The 20,524-nt window shown below is 40.7% G+C and overlaps 1 protein-coding gene and 1 long non-coding RNA gene across 3 annotated transcripts in view; one reads left to right on the forward strand and one right to left on the reverse strand.

Moving 5' to 3' along the window:
* Positions 1–10,753: 10,753 nt before the first annotated feature.
* On the forward strand, positions 10,754–13,399 carry LOC119739756. The gene is made up of 2 exons (XR_005272627.1): positions 10,754–11,738; positions 12,066–13,399. It is a non-coding gene; the product is annotated as an uncharacterized LOC119739756 (long non-coding RNA).
* A 542-nt stretch (positions 13,400–13,941) lies between these two features.
* LOC119739755 (PACRG-like protein) overlaps positions 13,942–20,524 on the reverse strand; it is a 30,381-nt gene continuing 23,798 nt past the window's right edge. For both annotated transcript variants that reach the window (XM_038214807.1, XM_038214808.1), the window contains exons 6-8: positions 17,178–17,285; positions 16,172–16,252; positions 13,942–14,123 (exon numbers count right to left, since the gene is read on the reverse strand). In XM_038214807.1, the coding sequence (XP_038070735.1) occupies positions 14,070–14,123; positions 16,172–16,252; positions 17,178–17,285 (243 nt within the window). In that variant the 3' untranslated portion in view covers positions 13,942–14,069. The remainder of the gene's footprint in view (positions 14,124–16,171; positions 16,253–17,177; positions 17,286–20,524) is intronic.

Genomic DNA, 20,524 nt, shown 5'->3' on the forward strand with positions numbered 1-20,524 from the left:
GCAGGCACCCTGTTTTTAAACCACCTTCAAGATCGGTTTTCGTCCAAACGATACCATTGCAGGCGGAATTCACAGATTATTGACACCATGCAGTCCTACCTTTACTTTGAGCAAGATTTGTTGTCAAATCGACTATTCTGGGTAATTTAAAATGATCATACGTGGCTTAAAAAACACAAAGGAGTCCCAGAAACTGCAGGGGAAAAACAATTAGGGCCGATTCGGAAAGCAAGCCTCAGGAAAGCCCACTCTGTGAGTTGTGTGTTAGTGACTGATTTACAGGAAATCACTCCCCCGCCTCCCCGCACTTAAGGGGGAAGCTCGCCTTGTCTTGTGGGGATATAACCGGGGCCACGAGCCCCCTTCAGCTCAACATGTAATCTAGACTGATTCCCCGCACGTGCGAGGTGTGAGCAGCATCCAAGTGTCTAAAAAGCTTTTGGCGAAACCGCTAGCCATTCCCCCCCCCCCCCGACTTCTTCCGACGATAAGCCGTTAATTCTTGGCACTACAGCGGCGAACGTGGTGTCCTTTTATACTTGACGAGTGAAAATGAAAGAGTACTAATCTTTGAGATCATGTCTTCCGAGGCGCTGAGCCTTTGGCCCCGGGCTAGCTCACTCTACATAGCGCAGTTCGTTCGGTCATCCGTAAAAATATAGTCTGTATTGCTGCGATATCATTTTCTCAACTTTATATCCATGTTTTTCAGGATTCCAAAAGTTTCGAACCGTTGCTTATAATAAGGGATACCATTTCCCGGCAGTGTTGCCAAAGTATGTGTGGTAGGTCCATATCCTGCACAAAAGTCTGATCATGCACTTGGACAAAACACTAATAATAAAATTGAAGATTGGATCTCACATGAATCACAACCTTTAACCCACAACTTAAACTGAACTCATGAAAGTATGGACTTTATTATAGTTTATGGTTGAATAAACAAGGTTAAATTTAAAAAGTCATGAGTTTGTATTTTTGAACGGGACACTATAGTATTAAATGACGATATTTTTCAAAACCTGAGTGCTACATCAAAGTATTCACTGAATACAATATTTTCAACGATATTACCTGTAGCTTGATATATATTATTAAGCACAAACAAGACATGGCAAGCCTTGTAGAGCTACTAGCGTGCAATTCGTAAGGAGTCACCCCATTAAACTTCCGGATAAAAGTGTTTTCTTAATAACACATTATATTGGATACGTCATTTCACCTTAAACTACGCTCACTGTACACAGAGTAGCGTTGGAACCATTGGAACCGGTGTAGCGTGAAGTTAGGACTCTACGAAATACGGACTCATTGGTAGTGTTGCGCATGCCTAAGAGAAGATAATTAGGAGAATGACCGGTGTCACGGTCTCACTTCTCCAGCGTGCCAGCTTCTCCGGGTGGAATCGACGGATAATTGAGCACGTTACAGTGCATGTTACATGAGCACTATTCATGCTCATGTGTCCGCTGTGCTAACTTTTCTTGGGCTGTGTTGTTGTTGTTGTAATTAAAGTCTACCGGTCCATACAGACAGTGAGGGACACCCAAGAATGCGTTATGTAACACTTAATTCCTGGGGGTCAAGTCATTTTGCAAGCATTCTGAAGTTGTGTTCCCATCGTCATTGCGTGTGCATTGAGGAAAAATTAAGAAGCGTGTTCCTTGCTCGGTCGTGGTCCATATCACATGCATGTCCAATTTGCAACCACGTTCAACCACGGTTTAAAATAAATGTGCATCCTTCAAGTCTTTTTGGTTATTAGGATGTTGGGAGTTAATTGCGCAACCCACCATGCCGGTCTGGATTCGAGGGTACCCTGTGACGTATACATACAAACATCCTACCCCAAAGAACTCAGCACACACATAAAGTTGTCGAAAGTGAACACTACTGCGCAATTTTGTGCATGCGTGTTGAAGCGAAATTTCCAATTTGGAGAAGCTAGCACGCCGGAGAAGTGAGACCGTGACACCGGTCACGTGAGAGGGTTTAACCAATAAAAGGGTAGAGAGAGTCCAGAGTTCATAGGAGTCCGATTTTCGTATGACACCATAACAAGTACATTATTGGTGTCTTTAGCAATAGGCTGGTTCCCGGTCCTCCGATTGTCCTTCGGACTTCAATATGTCCTAAGTAGCTAGCAGTGAATCCCGAATGCATTTTCCTCCTAATGTATGCACATTATATGCAGGACTTGCATAGGTGTGATTCCCGTTCCCTGAATTCAAAACCCCAACGGTCATGTTTGCGCGGAACTAACTTATTTGTAATATGGCAACAGGCTACTAATGTGCAATTTTTATGGCGATGAGCTTCGATTTTAGCTAGATTCGAATGTGTCTCTAGCAACTATCAATAAAGGGGCACTACTATTCAGTTTTTTTTTAAACCTATGGAGTAAAATGCCTTAAAGTTGTCTTCGTGGAGACACTGGCGATTTAACTTCCGAATTAGACAGTAGACTAGAGTCAGTCTTTTTGATAACCATGTGTTCAAATGTCATCCATGGAAAAAGCTGTGAATATCGTTTCAAAAATAAACAATCATGCTGCGCACGCGCAGAGGTTATCCAACCAATGGTTTAAAAGGGAGCTAGCTACCGGTATTTTGGACGAGGAAGGGACCAGTCTACTTTATCAGTGGTGCGTGCGCGTGTATGACGCATTCACTTACGACAAGGTTGTAATGAGTCGAGTAAATGACTTGACTCGAGTCGCAACGGGTAATTGACTCGACTCGATTCGAGTCACTGCGAGCAAATGACTCGACTCGACTCGAGTCCCTCAACAGAAGACTCGACTCGACTCGACTCGAATGCTAAAAACATTCGAGTCCCAATACTGTGCAAAAATATATTTGCAGTAACTTACGGTACACGACAAAGCTATTCATGTTCGCGTACTTCGCATTACCGTCAAGTTGTGGCCGCTTATCGCATACAAAATACCCGTATCACAAACTCCTAACTCGTGGTTTTATATGTAGTGCACAAACTAATACATGTACATGTATTCCGGAACCAGACTTTGAAACGCATTTCATTATCAGCCGGGCGATTTCCTAAGCCTAACTAACTAGAACTAGAACTAACTAGCTAAATGTATGTTCTGCTTTTAAATGATATTTAGATATAATCAGGATGTTGCAATTTGGTTCTGATGTTGTCAGCATAAAAATGATTCCAGACCCGAAGCAAACCCAGAGATGAAACCGAAGTTTCACTTCCTGCGAGCCGTAATGTAGATCTTTGGTAGAAATGTCAAGCCGGAGCTGTCAGCTGGGTCTTTGATCTTCATAGAACAAATTGGTGCAGTGTGTACCTTCTTCCATTCCCTAATTTATTTGATGGTGTTCAAATACCAGTGACTCGAATTGACTCTAGCACAAATTTGACTCGACTTGACCACACACTGTGAATCGATTCAACTCGACCTTCTTTACATAATCATGACTAGACTCGGCTGCCTTGAGTCACTTCCTTAAAATGACTTGAGTCGACTCAAGTCGCAAACTTCAATGAATCAAATCTGAGTCTTACGAACCGGATTGCGGAAACGGATTGCCAGTGAGGTCTGAATATGGTGAGCAAAGTTAACATTTAATCCCGAAATACAAAAATAGCTCTATTTTTAATAGAGATGTTTCTCAATTAGAATAGAGATATTAGAAAAAGAGATATATCTGTTAGAACTAGAGATATTTCTGTTAGAAACAGAGATATCTCTATTAGAAATATTAGAAACTATAGTGATATCCCTATTTTGTTATAGAGATATCCCTTTCGCGGGATTGAATGTTTCTTTGGCACCCCATATCAGAATCATATAATTACAACTAAAACCCAACACAATGTACTATCTCATGAAAATTTGACTTATTGCCTGTATAAACATGTATGGAAGTATATTAAACAATAATTCATCGGCGCCAGACTAATGCACATGGGTGGAGTGCTCAATCAGTTTGGGTGTAGTGCTCAATCAAGTGGCAGTCAGTCAGTGAGATATATTAAGCCAGTGAGATACAGTATAAACCAGTATATAAGTGAGATATCAAAACCAATCAGTAAACCATCTTTCAGTGAAGTCAGGTACACAAAAGAGTACTGCATAGGCTTTGACTAGTAAAAAAACCCTATTATTTTGCAACTTGCCATTCACAGTCCCAAATTCACAAATTCCTCGAAAGCCAGTCAGGCTCCCTTTTCTTGTGTGACCCGACTTGCCACGCGTGGGACCAACACGCCACATTACTAGCCTCAATCTAAACATCTCGGAGGGTCTCACAGCGGTAAATAAGGCACTTCAGATCGTAGATGTACCAAGAGACATTGTACAGTCGCAAGAACAATCCCCCATTAGGCCCTGTTGAAGAGCCCCAAAGCGACAATACTAAACAACTTCATTATCTTTTTAAACAATAAAATCCGTCATTCTTTGAATTATTTCCCCCCCCCAAATAAAAGCCATTTAATACATACTTTGTTCTCCATTTGGAATATGACGCCAACGTGCTCACCCAAAATCACTCAAATCGAGACTACCCTTCTAACAACAATATAAACATTTCGAAGTACTTCTTTGATGAAGGTTCGATATAAGTTTTATGTTACACAATACAAAAGTCCTGCTATCTCTCACACACAAAAACGACTGATGAATGCAAAAGATACATATACAGTCGGCTCCCATTATAGCGAAAACGGTTAGGACGAAATTCAGGTTATTACAAACACATATCTTCGGTCCCGGCAAAATTGTGCACATGTCTATGGGGGAAAAAATCGCTTAAGACGAAAACGGACAGTACGAAATTCCTGTTAAGACGAAAGGTTTTGGCGACCCCGTTGAGTAAAAAGGCATTGTTAGCAACCCATTTATTACAACAACAAAAAATAAAACCACAAAAGCTTATATTTCACGGCTTTTTTCCACGACTGATGCATGCAAAAGATACATATACATGTACCTGCAAATATTTGGGAAGGAATGATACATTTTGGGAAATTAACATTTTTGAAGTTTTATGTTTTGATTTATTGTCATGTTTTAATTTCAAAGAAATAAAAATCCTCTTATCGTACAACCTTTTGTAATAAGCGTCTGCAATCCTCTGGTAAAACAACCTCCTATTTTCGGTTGATTTGTGCCTCTGGAGATCCGTCTACATTTTTTTGGCCGTAAATGACTTGGATATCTATTTCCTAACTAATCGTTGGCAGACTATTTTCGGTCGATGTCTCAGTTAAAAAAATCCATAGCGATTAAAAAACAAATCTTTCAGAATGTCGAAAACCGCAACGGGGGAGCAACGTTTAAGGAAAAAGGAGCTTAATTTTAAATAATTTCACATTATGAGAAGGAATTAAGGGCAAAATTCAAATAACTCTTTTGGAGAGTTTTGGAGAAGCTATTATGTAAAATTTTCATTTAAAGAATTCGAACAAAGGTACTGTGGCCGGGGTTGAGCCGACAGGTAGGTGCCGCTTTAAAATAAACAGGGGAAACTCCACTAATGGTTCTGCAACAATGATGAATATAAAGTGACTGAATATTTTAGAGAATTCTTGTGATTCTTGAGGCATAATAAAAACTTTCTCCGCCCGAATAGGGGTCCCTATTTCATTGTGACGTCATCTGAAAAGTACCGCTCAGCTTGCCGGTCACCATCTGTGTGTTTATGATGTAAATCGAGGACACACACATGCAACATCATCGATGAATTGAGGACGGTAAACCAAATCGAGGACCACCTCGATTATAAAAATTGTACAAAACCAATGACAGCTGTTGCAAAAATGTTTTTGGAGTATAAACAAAGGAAAAGGGAAAAGGAACAATAGAAAATCCTCGATTTACACCATAAACAAACGTAAGTGTCTATGTGTTTGTGTGAGCAAGATCTGGCAAGCTATATGTTATTCTATACCGATTTCATGATGTCACAACCAGGAAGGGGTCTGTTTCGGGGTGGGACGCAAAGATATTCCCAAATTTTCATCTCTTACGTAGGCCTATTCGTTACTGTTTCAAACCATTATGCCATTGTTTCCTATTTCTTTAAACCTTTAATCTCAACCTTATTAACTCACTAAAGGCCCTGTGTGACTGCTGTCCTGTCCTCACATTTGTCAAATTTTTCAAGTGACCAGCCGCAGGAGATAATCACGAAAGCGCATGCGCAACACATCCAACGAGTCCGTATTTCCTAGTACAAATTTCACACCACACTGGTAAACGTTTGTCTTCAAGTAGGCCCTATAAAGCGGATCTCGTGCCATATATATATAGGTTTTCCTGAACAATTTTGGAAAATGTGTACACGAATTTGTAAAAAAAAAAGAGCATTCATTTTCGTGCGAAATAGAATGAACGTTTAAAGTCCCTGTTTCTATTTAACAAATAATAATTCTATTTCCATAAAGGTGCATTCAGTTGTTAAAAAAAAAATCAGCGTACGATTTCCCGAATGTGCACTGCATTTAGTGTATTGACATTTCATTTTAAACGCGAAATCGAAGTCACATCCGCAATCCTGTTTTCCTTTTAATTTATCGTCAATCTATTTCGGTAAACGTGCAGCCGATTTCCCGAGCAGTGTTATTTAACGTATGCATGGTAAAGCATTGGAATTCATTGATGTGTTAGCAAAAGTAACACGAGAAATGTTTGATTGAATGATTGAATGTTTGAATATTCATGTGATTGAACTAAACCAATTTTGTATTTTTTTTAAAACAGATTACCAACTATTGTAACAAATCCTATATAAAAACCTAAGCTGAAGAAAATCGTTCTTTTTTTTTTTGCTCAGCATTTGCCACAATCGCATCATATAACCAAGTGTCACAGTTCACATAGTCCTAAAATATCCAATAATGGCTGCAAGAGGGAGATACAGACGAATCTCGGACGTTGACCGAAATCGCCTCATCGATGCTCTTGAGGCTGACGACGCTGACTATCTGCAGGTAGCAGATACGCTGGGCATCAAGCACTCAACGGCCAGATCAGTCGTTGGCACATATCTCCGAGATGGTCGTCGTATTAACAAGCTGCCGAAAGGAGGACCAATAAACCAGAAGATTGACGGCGACATGAGAGATGCCCTTCAACGATATCTATATTATAACCCCCTTCTAAATTTGCGTCTACTCAATGCTCAACTGCGAGCTGATCTTCCCGATAAGCCCTTCGTGACCACTAGTACCATCGCTAGAACTCTAGATGATATGCTTATAACTCTTAAACTAGAGGAAGATGTTCCAGAACACATGAATAAGCCACGCGTATTAGATGCACGAGTTATATTTGGAAACTGGTTTCTCACTGGTTGGTGTTCTTTGGACACACTTTGTTCATTGACGAGACTAGTTACAACTTCAGATCCGTCGGTCTTATGGTCGCGCTCCTCGTGGAGTGCAAGCGAGGCGTGTCGTCCATGGCCAGAGAGGCAAGCAAGTCAACACCACGTTTGCCATTTCTGGTGAGGTTGGACTTGTGGCTCACAGGATATCATTAGGGACTGTGACAAGAGGGACTTTTGATGAGTTCTTAGCGACAACTGTACGGTAATGTGGTATGTTATTCCCCGCAGGTGAACGCATAATCCGAGCCTAACCACCCCTAATGCTGGCAATTTTACCATCAAGCTGCTTCCCCGTACTCGCCATTCTTAAATCCAACGGAAATGGCGCACTCAGCTTTCAAGGCGGGAGTGAAGCGCACGCTGGGGCTACCTGAATGGCAGGACAGATTTGGAGACCAAGACGCAATTAAGAGTCTAAGCTGGTGTGAACCTGCAAGTCTGGAGATCCCTCTGTCTCCAGGAGGTGGCTGCACCTGCGAAGTGCACTATTCTCAGACATCTCCCTCGATGTCTTGGTGTATAGACAGGTCATTGACGGATAGACAATCGAAGTGAACAAATGAGAGAGAACTTTAAGAAAGACATAACAATACAGAACCAACAATAACAAGTCCCCAGATCCCATGTAAGATGACACGTGATGTTTCCTTTTACCGTCCCAATATGCCTGTCAGATTTATATCATTTTAACATTTCATTTCCCTACGTTTCACATAGGCCTTTGTGTATATAGAACAAACACATTAATGATCAATACAATACATTGATTAATTTGTGAAGCAATCAAAGTTATATCATGATTTGTATACTTTATTTCAATTGAAATCATAACAAAAAGACTTCAACTCAGCCCGTGTCACAATGAAAAAAAAATGAAAATCGTAATAATCGGCAACGCATACGTCGAACTGCAAGCCTAATCAAGTATTTGTAATCCTTTAAATGAAACGTTATACATATTCATTTATTTTGAATGATGAAATCGAATGCTGTTATTGCGAAAATGAAACCTGGATATCGTTCTAAAAACTAGCGCCAAATTAAAATAATGGTTTACAAATTCAAATGCACATTTTCCAAAATTGTCCGGGAAAACCTATATTAAAGTTGAACGACCAGCAACATAGTATTTTACGCCTGGATGCTAATGAGAGTTATTCGACCTTTTTATATATATATCTCTCTCTCGATATATATTATTATTGTATTCGGCAAGTGAAGCAGGTAGCTGGAGATGCATTTCCTGATAGCTTCTGGTTAGCTATTCTCTCCCATGCCTATATAGAATTTCATGACTAAACGGACCTGCTTGGTGTCCATTCCATACAACCGAGCGTGGAGGATACCTGTTTCACTGAAATACGATGCACTCCTTGCTACAAAAAAAACCTCACAAAATCGATATGGAGAAAAGTGCAAACTAGGATCACATGATCGAGAGAAAGACCCTTCCCTGGATTGAAGCAACGGCGACGCTTCAATAGAAAATAATAAGACAAACTGGTAAAGCGGTCTAATATGCGCACTGATATGATGTCGGTTGTATTATCAGTGCGCAATGATCAGAATGGTGATTCACTGGAAGTCTTTTCATACGTCTGATCTGGTTTACACAATGGGACCGCGTATAGCCTATTCATTGGCGCTGGGGAAATCCTATACGATAGCACTGCCCGAATTTCACCAGCCTTCAACCAGTCCGAGTCGCAAGTGACATTCGGTAATGAAGGACGTTAAAGTTGCGGATACCGAATCTACTGAGGGTTAGGGGTCTAAAACTCCCTCTTCACGGTCGCAAAAATAGGGAAATCATGCCAAACTGAGCACAGCAAGTGCCTGCTAAACGAACCCTCCCCCCCCCCCCCCCCCATCCAAACAGATCCTTCCCTTTGTTTTGCTCGTCACTCTCTACACTTTGCTCGTATACTCTATATGCCTTGCACGCAAGGACACTGGTGTACACAATGATCTTGTTCACAAAATATTGTGAAGGAAAGAAACGAAAAGCATTGTGGTATGCGAACTACAACTGGTCTCTTGGACATTAGGTAGTCCGAGTGTCGCCCGTTGGCCAGGGGAGCCCTCTCTGTCTCCTTCCCGTGCAAGGGGATATTCTGTAGACTAATTAGGGAGGTGTGAACGAGTGAATTTCGTCGCAGTCGGCCGTAGCTTGATGGAGGCGGCTTCCACAAGACCATGTAATATAATGAAAGGCGATCTCCACTGATACAAAACGCCGCTGTAAAATTGCAGCTAATTTTTACTGTGCGGTCATTTTAATTGTCAAGCCTACTCATATTGCACCTGCTGGACGAAGGTAATAACATATTGTATTTCAATTTCACACGATCGGCGACCCGCACCCATTAAAACAAACCTATTTTTTTTTTTTTATATTCTCGGCGGTGTTATAAGGTGATTATAAACTTGATGAGGTCACACTCAAATAACATTGACCTCTGTGGAATGTGGAAAGTTTTGTTCTGTTAAGTTGTTGCTGACGTATTTTGTGCACTTCGAAGACTATCAAATCGTTGTAATCACGCCAAGCCAGCTCTCGTGAGAAAAATAAAATTCTTTTTGAAAAATATATATCCATTTCGAAAGAAGCGGCGACAGCTGAAGACTAGCTATTGGTCCTTTCTCTGCATTTGTTACGTCAATGAAGGATGCTTGAAAGCATTATTAAAATGTTGTACAATACAGGGTAGATCAAAAAAAATAGGAAACCGCGATATTATTGCTAATTGGAACAAAAGTAGGGCACATGTGAATCGAAGGGCGATATCCTCTGTTAGGGTTGAATCTCCTCTTTAAAATGATACCCTGATCGTGTCCTTGCATTCACGGTTGACTGAGCAGTGACTAATTTTATGAAAGGGTCTATTTAGAGACTTGCGCCACTTTTCATGGCGAAATCTTTTTTTCCCACACCTGCCTTGATTTGAAACCAAAGCCTTTCACTCTGTGACAATTGACACAACAAAAACCACAATTGAAATGTGGTGCAATTCTCTAAATAGACTCTTTCATAAAATTGGTCCCTGCTCAGTCAACCGTGAATGTAATGACATGATCAGGGTGTCATTTTAAAGAGGAGATTCAACCCTAACAGAGGATATCTCCCTTCGATTCACACGTGCCCTACTTCTGTTCCAATTAGCAATAATATCTCGGTTTTTTTTTTTTTTATCCACCCTATATAGTGAAGCAATGTAAGATCGGAGTTATGGTTTTTGAGAAAATGCAAAGCTTCGTTTTAAGGAATGAATCAAAGGAAGTTCAATGGGTCGGAAAACTAGAAATAGAAATTGCTTCACGATTGGAATTTCAAGTCACATGGAAAATAGTCGTCATTAAGTCACAAAGTCAACAATTAAAACTTCATGAAATAACTTTATTATTTTTCATAGACAGTGCATATTGATACATTTTCAACAATATAGAACAACTAACTTGCCTTTTGGCCAACGGAAGCAACGCCATTTGGCAGCACAGCACCAAATAGCAAGGATAAAGTCTCATAAACAACTGTACATTGAAATCAAAATGTGAACTCAGAATCATGCGGTATTCAAACTATATACAAATTAAAAAGTAAATCCCATTTAAGTCGGTACTTCATGAAAACATCATTGTAGATTTTTCAGAACGCAAACTTCATCTCGATTATCTAAAAGCTAACAATAAAGGCTTTTAGATCATTTTTGTTGGTACTTGATCCCTTCTTCACAATGAATAAACACGCCCATGCATCAGGGGAGGCGGGGGTGGGGGCAGGGGCTTAGTGACCGGGGAGGGGGAATCCTCTTTATCTTTTCCCCACTCCCAGCGACATTTGGACACACACGTGTGTAATTGCCTGTAATCGCGGACCCCCCATCGTCCCTCTTTTGTCTGTAATCAACTTTTTAGGAAGACCTCCCATATGTTTTGTACACGATTCTAAATTGGGGACCTTCGGGAATTGCGGACCCTATTGTCCTCTTTTGTTCAACGCCCCCTATTGAATGCAGAAATAAACTCGTACCCATCCAGGTTTGTTAATGGTGTAAATCGAGGATTTTCTATTGTTGCTCTTTCATTTTCCTTTGTTTAAACTTTTATGCAACAGCTCTCATTGATTTTGTACAAGTTTCTAATCCAGGTCGTCTTCGATATGGTTTCTGTCCTCAATTCATCCATGATGTTGCACGTGTGTGTCCTCGATTTACACCATAACATGCACCCACATACAAACACAGACCCACACATAGTAATCTACATTTCTGGATTTTCCATGTAGCCTACATGTATTTTGGTCATACAATTGCAATTTGAGGTTTTGCGCGCTGAATCGCACAATTTTGCAGACTCTGAAGTGAGAGGTGGTCAAGGGCGGATCCAGGGGGGGGGGCCATGGCCCCCCCCCCCCCCCCAAAACGAAACCAATTTTTTTTTTTTTATGTGACATCGCAATAAAGGCAGGCAATGAGTACACCACCATCTTTTCCTCAAAAAAAAAATTGGTTAAAGTGGTCAGAAATTGCCTCAGATCGCACCACAGAGCATCTAGAATCCAAATTGTTTTCGGGCCCTTATAAGCTTAAGCGGGCCCCGAACCCCACGCCGTAATTTTTTTGACCCACTTTTTTGGGGGAACCAAAAATTTTTTTGGCCCCCCAAAAAATTGTGTTCTGGATCCGCCCTTGGAGGTGGTTTCGGTTTGGAGAAGAAACAGGCATATTAACTACTCAATGTTTCAGTCAATATTCTTGGGGCCATCTTCAGAAGATTATGAGGCTAGCACAGGCCAAAATCAGGATAAAAGTAGGACATTTGCAAGGACAAAATCAGGATAAAAGTAGGACATTTGCGGGCTTTCAGGAGTAGGTTTCGTTGATGCTCACCCATGTCCACAGATATCATAAGCCTCATTTAGCATGTTCTGTACTCACAACACTTGTGCTCCATCCTCAACTAAGCTCTTGGAAGTACATTGTACAATTGCAGTACTCCTGAGCCCGAGCCCTTCATTGTGTAATTTACATACGAAAGTGTGCGTAACAATGTTATGAAAAATGATGCAATGAAATTTAGTTTTTCGGAGTTGTAGGACAAAAAACAGGAGCTTCAAGAAACAAGTAGGAAAAGTAGGAGGAACAAGGTAAAAAAAAAATACTACGAAAAATAAGGAAAAACTACGAATACTTCAAAGCCTGCCAGCACAAAAAGGGAAAACTTTGCAAACAGGTTCACACTTTCACACTATGTGTCAACATAATTACAAAATACTGTTTGTCCCTTGAATACACTACGACTGCAACCTTGCAAACGAATACTTGAATTGATTAATCTCATTGTTTTAGTGTCATGCAACTAAAGCACGAAAGTTGGGCAAATAATTTCCAAATAAGAATGAAGAACAAGAAATCTTACAAATTACACTCAAACAATCTTCAGTTGGGACGAAGAAGACATATGTAGCACGATACGAGATGGAAGGAACCCCCCCCCCCTCCTTTGTGTTGGTCATTGTGTTGCCAGAATCTCAGGAATTCGTTTAAGATATCTAGGGGGATGTGTTAGGTAACAATAGTCGAGGGTTTGCATAGGGTATAGGGAGATTGGGGGGGGGGGGAACCCTTCGTCTCAAATCGTGCTGGGTATAAAAGAAGACATTTCACAGTTTATACAGTGTAATGATCAACGTATGTACACAATATTTACAAGGTTTAACATTTTCCACACGGATTGAAAAGTCAAACTCTTTAAAATTACAATTTAAAAACTGCCTGATTACAGACACGTACAGATCAGCTAATTCAGCTGGATTTTAACAATTAAAGACATGTACATGTAGGGCCTAATGCAAGATCCATTACACATGTCAATACTGGTATGTACATGTATATTGAAGTGAATGTTGGATTAAGGAACAACTTCAAAAAATAACACAAATTATTTAATCTAAAATTACATTTTTAAATTGGTATTGTTGGCGGTTGCAATCTATCTCTTCATCCAACCTTAACATTGCTAAAAAAAACATGTACATCTCAGTTGTTATACTCAAAATTCAAAGCTGAAATTCGGTATTAATGATATAATATAATTTTGTTTTTACCAACACATGTGGCAGCAAGCCATATAAATTTATCTGTTTCTCTTTAAAACACAACAATGTTCTCATTCCTACATTTACATATCATGAATATTCGTTGTCCTTGAAATGGTGAATGCACAGGTAGTACCATGAAAACAATTGGGGAACCATTTTCTGAGGAGAGCACCGAATCCTTTCTTCAGCTATGCACATCAAAATCAATACAGCCTAAGGCACCGCCAATAGCCAAAGTGCAGAAGGTTGATGGAAAATTAGTGGAACTTTTCACCTGCTATTAAAATCTGGTGTTTTTTTTCAAGGAGCAATATACACATGTATGTAAATTGCTCATTTTTACATCATCATTGGAATCGGTCTTTGAAAATGCTGGCTTGTTACCCAACCGCATTAGGGCAAATCAGAAAATCTACTCCATAAGGGATAAAATCACAATGATGATTGAGTAACGCATGACCTATTGATGATTCGGCTGATGGTCTTTTGTTGTGACTGGTAACTCTTTCTGTCCTCACCACACTGCATCTACCTCTTACACAATTACAGCAGCTGCTCTGAAGCATATGTACAATGGCACACGACTTCTGACCCTTCATCATAAGATGGACGAATAGGTAGGGATCTTTGATTTGATAATTGCCTGGCTTTCCTGTTGGAAAAAAATTAGAAATGATCGGACAGTGAACAGAAGTCTGCCGCTACCTCATTAGATTGTAGTGAAATTAGTGAAATGGTTATCCTATATTCAACTAGAAAGCACCCACAGGGGTAAACCTCCGCCAAGGCTGAACAATTGCCCGCCATATTGTCAGTACACCCAAAAGAAATGCTCGCATATCCCCTGGGCTTCCAAATTTTATTTGCATATTTAAAATGTCAACAGGATCGATCATATTCCAATTTTATCGAAAAATAGCAATGTTATATCGTGCAAGACAGTGTTAGTTATTCAATAAAACAAATCCTTAAACTCAAACATTTGTAGTCTACATGTACTATTCCTGTATCGGCGTGCCTCTCCACTCCCCATTGTATAAAATGGTCTAGTCCATTGACCTGTGTGGTTAGATTAGGTGGGTGATAAGGCATACAGGGTCACTGGGTCAGTGCACGCACACGACGCTGTTCAGTGGTACACAGAGGTTCATGGTCTCTACACATAGCATATTTCCACATACAAAATGGTGAAGAATCCTTTTAAAAAAAATCCTTCATCCAGACCCAGATCCGGATCACTTCCAAAATCTAATCGATTTGTAGTTGTACCAAGGACCATCCCTAAAAGAATGTCATGAAAATCCGTCCCTAACATTTGGAGTCATCCTGTTCACAGACAAACCAACCAACCAAACAAACTAACACTGATGAAAAAAAAAACGCCTTGGCAGAGGTAACAATGGTAACTGAAGAATGTATGGTTTTTTTTTATATTTTTGTTTCTACTACCCTTAAAAAAAACCTGAGTAACCCTGTAGAAAAACCACTCAAAAACCTCTCATACTACCCTCCTCCAAAAGTAAGTCAACCCTTTTTATAACGTGGCGTCCACTAAATTAGATCCTTCCACGTGAAGATACTAGCAACGAGCTGTAAGGCAATTTTGGCAGCTTATTTGAAACTTAAGTCTTGTTCTCTTTTTGGGGTGGAAATTGGTACTCCACTGTTGCCATTTGCACATCCCCACTTGATCCCCGAGTGGTGTTTTGATGAAATCGGCTCACGTTGTCCAGTGTTGCCTGGGGCTGGTTTTGACACAATTGACCCACAACGTCATGCATGTTGACTTCCATGACAAGCATTCGACTGGAGATTGCGGCAACGGCAAGGGGTTTAAATCAATTATTGACTTGCAATTACAGCAGCATCCAAACAAATCTCACTTCATCCGGCAAGATTTTGGTATAGGCGATGATCTAGAGGTTTCCATTTTTTGGGGGAATTGCACTGATTTTCAATTAGTGCAGGTTCAACAAAAATATCCAATTTGACAACCTCCCAAACGTAGAATTCAATTTTGTGACTGAATAGGCAAGCTCAAAAGGTTTTGGGGGAAAGCCATGTGTACTCTATGTCTTGAGGCTCCTGTTTTGAACGACATGTCTAAATAATTGATATTTCAATCTATACAGTCAAATACTGCGATACAAAACCACTGTGGGACTTGCGGTTCAATTTTAGAAAGCAGGCAATCTTGTGGATTGCACTGTGACAAGTAGGTTAATTCGCCATAAGGGAGATGTTGTAAGCCTCAAACAACATGACATTATTACCCCATGTAGTATGCTTTGGCTTAATGTAATCCGATGAACGAGTGACGTTGATGTAAAATCACGTTATTTTGGAATATTCACAGAAACTCTAGAAGAAGCAATAAAAAGTGAAAAGGTCTCAAATCACTTGGGGCTAAAATATGTTTTTAACCTCCAGACAAGGTAATCGCTTGCTTTTTAAATTAATTACGAGGGAATGGCTGATGTAGGTTTTGTATTTGTAATATTTCAGCCTTAAGAATGAATGAGACAGCAACACCCCAGGGACTGCCGTTAAAGCATGAACTAGGGTAAATCTGCCTTAAGGTTACACGTACATCTGAGTAGGCTTTATACAAGTAAAAAGACGGTAGAAAAGAATTGATTTCTTTCTTGGTCCTTGCACGTAGACGATGAACGTGGGATTGTAATCCTAGCTAACACCTACCTTGCCACAGGCTTGCTCGATCTGTTGCAGAGCTGTTGTGATAGATTCCTTGTAATTCTTATCCATCAATTTCTTGGACAGCTGCATTGTATAAAGAGCCACAGGAGAAGAAATTCAGAATTTTTGGAAAACTTGATTTAAAAAAAAAAAAAAAAAAGTCTCTGGTTCTTGTATGGAGCTTGCCCAAAAAGTGGTGCGGCAACGCGGCTTTTTTTTGTTTTTACCGGTTTTTTTTCCCTTCAAATGTTGGGTGATGACTGCAAATGGTGCCTGACTAAACTTAGTGCAAATATGGGAGTCCAGAGAGGCCACATAAAGCTTATTCTTGATCGTAACCCCATCTAAAAACATGTTAAAATTGTGCAGCAGCAGGAATTCAGTCAAACCATTGAGTTAGGTGGTTTTGAGACATCATCTTTCATTGAAAAACTTTTTCATTTTGCCGGCGCGCATGGCTACGGCGACGCGCGCGCACACCAGAAACCGGAGACTTTTTATTTTTTGGCCTAAGGATGAAACGAACATGTACATGAAGTTTGCTGCTGGGTTGGCCAGATGACCGTGAGTGGGGTGGAGTGGGGTGGGGTTCTTAGTAGCATAGGAGTGGAGTGGGAATAGATTGGGATGTTGTTGGGTTAGGCTGTGGGTAGGTAGGTGGGGTGTGGTCTTGTTATTGTTTGGGTGAGGTGTTGGTGGGTTGGGACTTGAGATTCTGAGGGGATAGATGGGTGGGTTGAGGCATTGCATGGGTTGGGTGGGGGTTGGGGTGTGGACTGCTGGACTAGAGAGAGTAGGATGCAGTGTATGTGGGGTGTGGCTGTTTTGGGCTGAATAAAAAAGGAGTGGAATGAAGTGCAGGTCTGGTTATGGGTGGGGTGGGTGGGATATGGTTGGAGGTGTGTTGGTAGGTGGAGCGAAGTGGGGGTGGGGATGCAGTAGGGTGAGGTTGAGTTCACGGTGGCAGGTGAGAGGTTGGGTTGGGGCTCGGATTGTTACTCCTACTCACATAACTGAGCACCGACTTGAGGTAGGGATTAAGCTGAGGTCCCACCGCAATGCTGAGATGGACGAGGGCAGCCACAGCTCCTACAAATACCGACTCATTGGATGAACCCTACATAATACCATACAAGAGGCAAGAATTAGTTTACTGAGTATATAGAGCTCATAAAAATAGTTACAAGTTGTATTGACGTGATGCGAGACTTAAAGAGTTTTTTTACACCTGGGGGACACATGGCACCTGAGGCAAAACAAAAAGTGTCATGTGTTAAAAACACATCCTACATGACAGCATTAACTTTATTGTTAAAACGTGCTAATGAGTAAAAAAGATTCAACATTTAAATTACTATGCAAGGACCAGGACCATTCTCATTAAGCCCCTGTAAGTACAGATATTTGCTATTAAAGTAGGTTTGTGTGGTATTGGACTTTGGAGTCCAAAGTATTAAGACCTAACAAGTCTCACACATCCAGCATGTGTCACAATTCACACGCTCAGATCACATGCCGCACATTATTGACCTTTCGCCGTTTGCGAGTTAGCCACTCCCCTAAGACAACCCTATGGAATTTTTGTACGTGTCTGCGTCCAAAAGTTGGAACGTCCAGTCAAGTTGGAAACTACCGGTACCGGTAGCTGGCTTTACACGAACATTTTAGCGGTTTAGCGCATGCAGCTGGAATGTCACTAGCATCTTGGAATAGTGCAATATGGACCGTGCGATACAGTAATATCGCACTGTTGTTGCCATAGATCGACCAATCAGGATACAGGTTTGCTTGAAGATAAAGTGTAATATTCCACTTTGGCTGGTCCACTATTAAAATTCTACTGTAAGCTCATGAAGGCCCCCATCAATGGCGAAAGCATGTCACAGCTATTGTTCAGATAATCCGTCATGGGGCAGTTGCTTTGTACAATAGCTGGCGCAGCGCTTTCGCCATTGCAGGGGGCCTCTGTATGTGAATGTACTGTGCTAGCATGCTTGGATTGGTCTAGGATAGGGGGGGGGGGGGGAAGGTGTCATGGCTAACCAATTGATGCGTCTTTGATCGAATGCACATTGACAGTTTATATTCATTTCAAGGTTGGTTGGTGGATTTAATCTCAATTTCATGGTGGCTGTGTCGTGTTAGATCGCCAATTATGTCTTGCCCTTTTAGCACCCCGGCTCTCTGCAAACCATTACCAGGGGCCCTTGTCATAATTTACGGCATGGCGGAAAGAATAAGCGTGGTGTCTCATTCCTACTTCATTAATGATTTTGAGCATGATTTGACCGCGAGAGCAATTCAGAGAAAGTTAGTGCCTGTTGAGTGGCTGAGTGGTTTTACAAGAATGCACTTTTGTCAGGGATGTGAAGTTGTGCGATTCGATTTTTCCCCCCTTTTTTTCCTGAGCTTTTTCCTCTCCTTGCGAAGCAAACAGCCCTCTACCTGTATTACAGCAAAGCCTTCAGCTCGAGTGGTCTTGTCCAGGGTTCATAATAACAAGCTAAAATGGAACCTTGAATTCTATCTGCCCTCATGTTTTATTCCCACCGAATCAAAAATTCCTGTGAGCTCTTATTCAGTATAAGATGATTTGGAAGCACAACTACTCAATCACATCCCAGGCAGTTTCATTATATTTCAATAAATAGTATTGCACTTCAATTGAACGAGGTGTTGAAGTCAACACATGCATATGTAGACGATTGCAGCCATATGGTTGCGAAGGCAAAGCGTGGCTCATTGATAAACAAAGTTAATCCGATTACGTAATTAGACGCTATAACAAGAGCAGTGAAATTCATGCACCACCCAAAAAAATGGCATTTTGAACGTTGTGTTTATCAGAAACTTATGCTCACGATGATTGAAATGTTAAATTATGACAGAAAAAGAAATTCTACACTTTATGTCAGTGAAAAAATCGCCGTCATCCACGCTGAAATGTCAATACTGGTTACTGCAGCTGACCTTCCAAGTCGGGAAGAAATCGTTCGAAAACTTCCCCATGTATTTATCTCAATTTCTAGGAATCTACTCAAGGTGTTATTTCACGAGTAGTTGGACACTTATGTCATCTAAGTATATACATATCAAATTTCAGCTTAATCTGTTGTTGCAAACGCTAGTGTTACACCTTGAATTATCTCCAAGGAATAACTCACGAAGATGAGGCTTTTATGCAATTTTTTACTGCACACCATAATAACCTTATTAATATTTGTGAGGCTTGAAAAGATTGACAGATATTGCAAGCACCAGTGTTACAAATAATAATTAAATTTTCCACACATAATGAATGGCATGTACATGTACATTTATGTGTCCATATCTTATTGTATTATTTGGATTCTTATTGGCATTTGCCATAGGCCTAGGGCCTATATATTTACTTTTATATAAACTGTAAATACCGGTAGGTTACACAGATTTTTGCAGTTCCTGTGGATATATTTTTATAAAGTCTGAATCATTATGATGTTGCTTCAAGTTGAATAAATTATTCTTTGAACGTCACTTAAAGTGATTGTTTGCAACATTGCAATTTCTTGGGCACTCAAAACAGATCTACGACAACAGCTGGACGGTTTATCCCACTTACATGTAAATTTAACAAATAAAATGTTAGAAAAATTAAATTCATAAAAGCAGTATGCTGTGGTCATCGCTCCTCTTTAATTAATGCAAATCAGCCCAAGTGAAGCTCCACCATCTGTTAGTCGAATATAATTGGCATAAGTCAAAACGGTACAACTTGGAACAATAAACCCGGATGGCCCCAAATACATGTAACTGCAGCGTGACTGATTACATGTATACATTATTCTCCCTCAAGGCAAGAGATACAATGTACCTGTAACTTTATCTCCACAATCCAACACGATCTAAATGTCGACAGAACATACGAGCCATAATTTGCAACCTCCATCTACATGTACATTTGTGCGCTGTGCGCCTAGTGTGACCAGTGGTGGCGCCAGACTTTACAATTTGGGGGGGGGGGGGATGGAGGGGGGGGGGACATAGAAAAATCACCGGCTGTGCAGGTGGAAATAAAGAAAAGCGGACGTGGGGGGCTGGATATCATTTTACCCTTGGGGGCACTGTTCAAAACATACCGTAGCATGTACAGTATTAATTAACAATGCATGTACATGTACATGGTACGTGTACGTTTTATAACTTTAGGGCCATTTCATTTTCCCTTTTCTTTTGCCTTAATGTTTTCCTTTTTTTCTCTTCTGCTTGATATTTTTTTTTGGGGGGGGGAACCTTGAGGAGGGGGAGGGGCAAGGAAGACAATTGGGGGTGCAAATGTCCCCCACCCCATGCCCCCCACCCTGTAGCGCCGCCACT

This window comes from Patiria miniata, unplaced genomic scaffold, assembly GCF_015706575.1.
Source record: "Patiria miniata isolate m_02_andy unplaced genomic scaffold, ASM1570657v1 HiC_scaffold_4, whole genome shotgun sequence".
Lineage (NCBI taxonomy): Eukaryota > Metazoa > Echinodermata > Asteroidea > Valvatida > Asterinidae > Patiria > Patiria miniata.